We start from the raw sequence: 5,665 nt of genomic DNA, 5'->3' as shown, positions 1-5,665 counted from the left end.
CAGCTGCTACTGGTGGGTGAAGTTTTTGATGAGCTTTGAGTTTAGCTTGGAACGCATCATCAAGAAGTCCTTTGGCGATTTCGGAATATTCGGGAAACTTGTCTTTGATCAGAGACAGCTAGGGAATGCCCCAGTGGACCCGGGTACCCCCCTGTTTTTTGGCCCAAACCCAACACCCGGCACCGCACCCGGCACCGCCTGGCGGGTACCGCGGGTACTTTTGGAGGGTACCCGCGGGTACCCCCCAACTTTTAGCGCACAAAACAAGTTTGTAAATTTCTTAAAGATGAAAAAATGTAGAAAAAATGTACAAGAGGTGGCAGTCAATCATTGTCCACAACTACCACCTTCCTTTTTCCTTTCTGCTGCATCTTCTTGTTCAAAGTTATTGCCCCTTTCCATTTGGCTAAAGCTCCTTGTTCAATTTTGTTGTTCTTCGAGTAGAAGGCAACAGTCATCCCGCGACTTACTGACTTTGGCGTAAGTCGGTGCCTCCGCGATTTAACATAGTTGGCCCCAAAGCTAAATGATCTCTCGACGTCAACGGATGTTCCTGTGAGGTTGAGACCAGTTAGTTATGGCAAGCAATATAAGTGATACAGATGAAAACTTACCGGGGCAGCTTAAAACATCCAATGCCATGTGTACAAGGCCCCCGTGTGTGTTGCTGGTACGTTTTTGCTGGATCCACCACTTTAGTGGATTCACAGGGTTGTTACCCTCCAGGATAAGTCCTCCGGAGAGCCACATGTCCAATGCGTCTGATGACCTATTACCGCCTCGGGCAGCTGCAGCTAGACTGAGGCCAGAAAGCATGCCAGTCTTGGGCTGTGAGATGATGTAAGCGTACATCAACATTAATGAAATAGATAGTTTGATAATAAATAAAATTCAACTTACTGTGGACAAGGTATCAGGTGTAGCAGAGGGATTTGGTAAAGATTGTGGCTTGTAATGAGAAACCCACATGTCCTGTGCAAGGCGTATAGCCTTGGCGATCCAATTGGGCTCCCAGTTCGCCAACTTAAAGTATTTGTCCCAAAACGAGGGGTGTAGGACTGAAACCAAAAATAATACAAGTCATTAAATATTAATTTTTTGATAAATCAAATAAGAAAGAACTTACAAATTTCAATTCTGTAGAGAGGAGATGTGTCGGTCAGACTGTAATATTTGTTTGTGATCTTCAATCCAATCCGGCATGCATTCCTCAAAGCTGGAGGATATTCCTTGTTCTTGATAGCTGTTGATAAATGATCAGTGATTTGGTCAATGAATACCACTGTGTCTGCCAAACGGGCCGACCCAGGAACAGATACTTGTAGAGTTATCTCATGAAACAGATCGAGGACTTGAACCAAATCGCGCGCCATGCAAAAGTCGGACTCGTCCACATGAAACTTGCGGTCCACACCATGCCGTTTAAGTCGCTGCCATTCGGGTCTTTGATATTGTAAAAAGGGCTCAGCTATAGTTAATCCGAGAAAAATGAGATGAAATGAAACTTACAATGCGGCTTCACACCGGATTATGCTTTTGAGTTGAGAATTTGTGGAATTCCATCTTGTACAAACATCTCTTTCAATTGAATGCAGTGTGTTGCACCCTTTCTCTTGACATATCTCAACAAACTTGGCCCGCGAATTGGGAGAGAATTGTAATTTCTTGGCTATTGCACGGAACTACAGCCACATTCAACATCAGTACAAAAATTTTTAACATGCAATTCGAGCATAGTATGCATACTTTCACTTACTTTGGCCAAACTTCCTTTGCAAAATGCACTTGTATAGATATTGCCTTCATCTTCATCACTCGCATTTCCAATATCCTCCTCAAGAAGGGATTCAGAATCTTCATTATCGGCCTCAGGATTTGAATCACCATCACTTAATTCTTCATCGGACAATGCAGCGGGCTCTTCACCGCGGGCAAGGCTTGAATAACAGCGTAAACATGATCAGGATTGATTCAAACAGTCCAAGAAATGAGAGACAAACCAATTTACATTTGAATTTGTCCCTCCGCATTGTCCTCTTCAGAAGATGATGTCAGAATTCTGGCTCATCTTCTCCGCTCACAATCTCTTCTCTTTTTCCATCACTTTTAGTGATGTGAAACCCCCCCTTCTTTTTCTCATTATTTCCATCACATTGTGTGATGTCTCTCCTCATTCCATCAATAATATTTGATGTATTCCATTACAGTTATGTAATGTCTTGTCCTTCCATATGTTTAGAACTGTTCTACATATGTTACTGTGTTTCCATCTATTTGAGATGCTTATTTTGTTTGTTTTTGTCACTTAGGCCCCCTTTGGATCTTGCAAGGGGGCTCTCTAGTTGTGACTACTTGTTTCCGCTCTCTTGATTTGAAATTCAGCATCAAGTCAGAGCATTTCAACCCTTGACCCACATCTTAAAGCTCCTTGGTCCAATCCAAGCTCCCCTGTGATTGTCCCTCTCTTTGTCGCACCTTTTTCTTTGAATGAAGATTTGACAGATGAACCATCAGGCTCCACCAATAATGAAATTGATCCCGTCTTAGTCTTCTTCCTATGGGTTCCGAACGGCCGAAGGATTCCCTGGACAATCAGGTTCAGGATATGAGCGAAGCAGCGAATCCATTCGGAATCACCCTTGAACCGTGTCCACTTTGACCTCTTGAGCTCCTTGACCATTGCTTCATTGTTTGATGTGTTGTCGCTCACCATCCCACAAATCTAATAAACAAAAAGCTCAGTCAGGCTTTGGAAGAGACTACTTGAGAGAAAGTATATGGCTTACCTGATTCTGGATACCAAACTTCTCTACAATCAGTTGGATCGTCTTGGCCAAGTACTCGCCAGTGTGCCGTTGGGAAAGTTGAACAAAGTCGAGAGGCATGGCCTCTAGTTCAAACTCACCGGTGTCTTCTTCTTTTAATCTATATATAACCACACCTAAGATGTCATACCTGTTTGGTGACTGCCAGGCGTCAACCCCCAAGTATAAGGCACCTTTGTGTGCCTAATGACATAAAATCAGTTGATTTGTAACATCATTGCACAAGAAAGGAAAAAGAAGGGGCCCTTACCTGCAATCTAGATCGGTAGCTGTCTTGTATCGCTGAGTAAAGTAAGTGAATGTCTTTGGAGACTGCTATTTTGGTTGGCAAATTCTTGAGAACAGTCGGATGGAGGATCTTTTGATGGCTAGCGTCCACGAGTGCCAAAAAAGGCCGAGCAGCTTCAGCGCACCATATTGCGCATAGTTGCGGAACCTGAGGCATATCAACAATAAGAGCCCGATCTAAAAGTGAATCATCATAAGCCACATACCTCTTTTTCTTCGATCGCCCCAGTTCCTGTAATCCCAAACCCATCTAATGTACGGTTCTTTTGTGTTTTGTTAAGCTTCTGGATGCAATTTGATGCATGCTTGATGAGGTTACTACATGAGGAGTCCGAGGTTGGCCGGCTAATCCTATTTCCACACCTGAATATGGCCTTCAGCAATCTACCTACAAAGTGTTGTAGGGGTAAAGAAACGAGAAAAGAAACTTACAAGAGGAAGGGGTATGCGATCATCCGCCTCCCAGTCTTATCTTTTTGATCGGAAAGCTCGGGTTTTCCATAAGATTTATAGCTGACGCTGATGGAATTCTCGGCAACCTTCTGAGCTCAAACTAGTAATGTGGAACAGTTGTTAGATGTGGGATTTTAGTTTTTAACAATTAGAATGAAGCCATCCAGCCTACTCACGTAACTCCTCCTTGTCTGTCAGTTGGCGAAGTCCTCCTGATGCGGCTGGTTCGTCCTTGGCCAGGCTTTCAGAAGCATTCTGAGACAATGAGGTTGATTGAGTCCTTGATTTCTTGCTGTGTTGTTGGCTGCGAGTCGGTGGCATGTTGGCGGCCAAGATGTGGATGGATGTAAGGGATATTGCTGATACCCAATGTCCGACCAGCGCCCATGATCCCTCCCTCCCCCCCCAGCCCGCCCCCCCCCCCCCCCCGCCCCCCCCCCCCCCCCCCCCGCCCCCCACAGGGGGGGTACCCTTACGGGTACCCAGGTACCTGGCTGTTTTTTCTCCAAAAGCTGACACCTGACACCGCACCCGGCACCGCCTGGCGGGTGTGCGACGGTTGTGAGGGGTACCTGCCTGCGGGTGCTGGGTACCCCCCAGCAGGTACCCAAAGGCATTCCCTAGAGACAGCCCCCAGGCAGGGTGAAACATTGTTGCAAGTAGAATTGCATTGCAACGCAAGGCAAGTACGAGATACTTGTTTGCAACTTTGATCATTGGATCAAACATGTTGCGGAAGACAGCAAATTTGGGTGACTTCTTCCTTGCCTCCAACAAGCCAATAAGTCTGGTGTATTCGTACAACACTATTGAGGAGGAAGGACCATCCCCTTCCATACGCAACGTTATCACCAGAAACTCCTATCAGATTACCTGTTGTTTAGCTGAGAGATCATTTTGGATGGGGAATAAAATGAGAGAGCTCGCATACCTCTAGAATTTGGTTGAGGGAGTTCAAGTCTTCCCATTCCTTGTTTGTGACTTCGTAACCTTTGAAGTAATGGCCTGCAGCTGACTTTTTGGCGTACTTGTCGGACTCGTCACTGAGGAGTTGGACGATAACCTTTCGGGCGGAGTAAGCTCGTGTCCAACTGTTGTATGCCACATTCCAGCGTATTCCATATCCAGGGATCAATTGTGGACCTTTGTAGCGCATCTTCTGAGCAAGATGATTGAATTCGGCCCGTTTGGCTGCTGACAAGCAGATTTGGCGACTGATATAATCCACCTGGATTTTTTTTATCAGCAAGTGTAAAAGAACAGAATATTCCCCTGAAAGTTACACACCTTGACCAATGTATGACCAAAACCATCCACGATAGATCCTTCCATGCAAGCTTGGCCTTGATCGACATTGGAAAGATCACAATCGGAGCCAATTGACGCATCATCAGGATCCACTTCGCCGCAATCATCACATTCGTCGACCTCCTGTATCTCATCTGTGCCTTCAACTGATTGCTTGTCTTCAGCAGCATCTTTGTCGAGTTCTTCAATAGTATCAAGCATAGGGAAAAAGTCGGGTTTTGTTGTTGATGATGGGTCTTGAAATTGCTTCTGGAGTTTGATACTCTTGAGCCCGGCTCCTAAGATCAAGGCAAGTACATGACAGAAGCATTGAGGGTGATAGTCTAGATAGTGCTCAAAATCACCATTTTTTCCACGTATAATCTGAGCCATTTCCTTGACCATGGTAAAATTATTGCTTCCTGAATCTGTGGTCAAGGAATGGATGTAGATAAGATAAGAAAGAGATTAGCCCAAATAAGCAAGCATAAAAAATAATAAGAAGCAATAAAACTTATCTTGTCATGTAGCCCGTTTTTGATCAGGACATTTGCGAAAGGCAGAGCTAAATACTTTCCATTATGGTGCCACAATATGTATTTCATCGACAAATGTTGCAAGACGTACTGTCAGGGCTCGTCTCTTATGTGACGTGGCTCTGATGGATTTTAAGTTCACGCTGCAGCAGCTTGGGCAGCGGCCAGCGGAGATGGGGCCGCTGTGGTGTTCAATCTGGTTCTAAGCCTCAAGATCAAGATTATCAACATTTTCACACCGCAAGATATTCATCTCAAGATCAAGATCCTCAAGAC

At 45.0% G+C, this 5,665-nt stretch overlaps 1 protein-coding gene across 1 annotated transcript; it reads right to left on the bottom strand.

Moving 5' to 3' along the window:
* Positions 1–1,890: 1,890 nt before the first annotated feature.
* PtA15_7A168 (uncharacterized protein) lies at positions 1,891–5,075 on the bottom strand (the record flags this gene model as incomplete). The annotated part of the gene is made up of 2 exons (XM_053170746.1): positions 1,891–1,937; positions 4,877–5,075. The coding sequence occupies 2 exons, from the start codon at positions 5,073–5,075 to the stop codon at positions 1,891–1,893; spliced, it is 246 nt and encodes an 81-aa protein (XP_053021997.1).
* Between the last annotated feature and the right edge of the window lie 590 nt (positions 5,076–5,665).

The sequence above is a fragment of the Puccinia triticina genome, chromosome 7A, assembly GCF_026914185.1.
Source record: "Puccinia triticina chromosome 7A, complete sequence".
Lineage (NCBI taxonomy): Eukaryota > Fungi > Basidiomycota > Pucciniomycetes > Pucciniales > Pucciniaceae > Puccinia > Puccinia triticina.
Note: the sequence above shows the minus strand (reverse complement) of the source record. Positions and strands in the feature narration are given on the sequence as shown.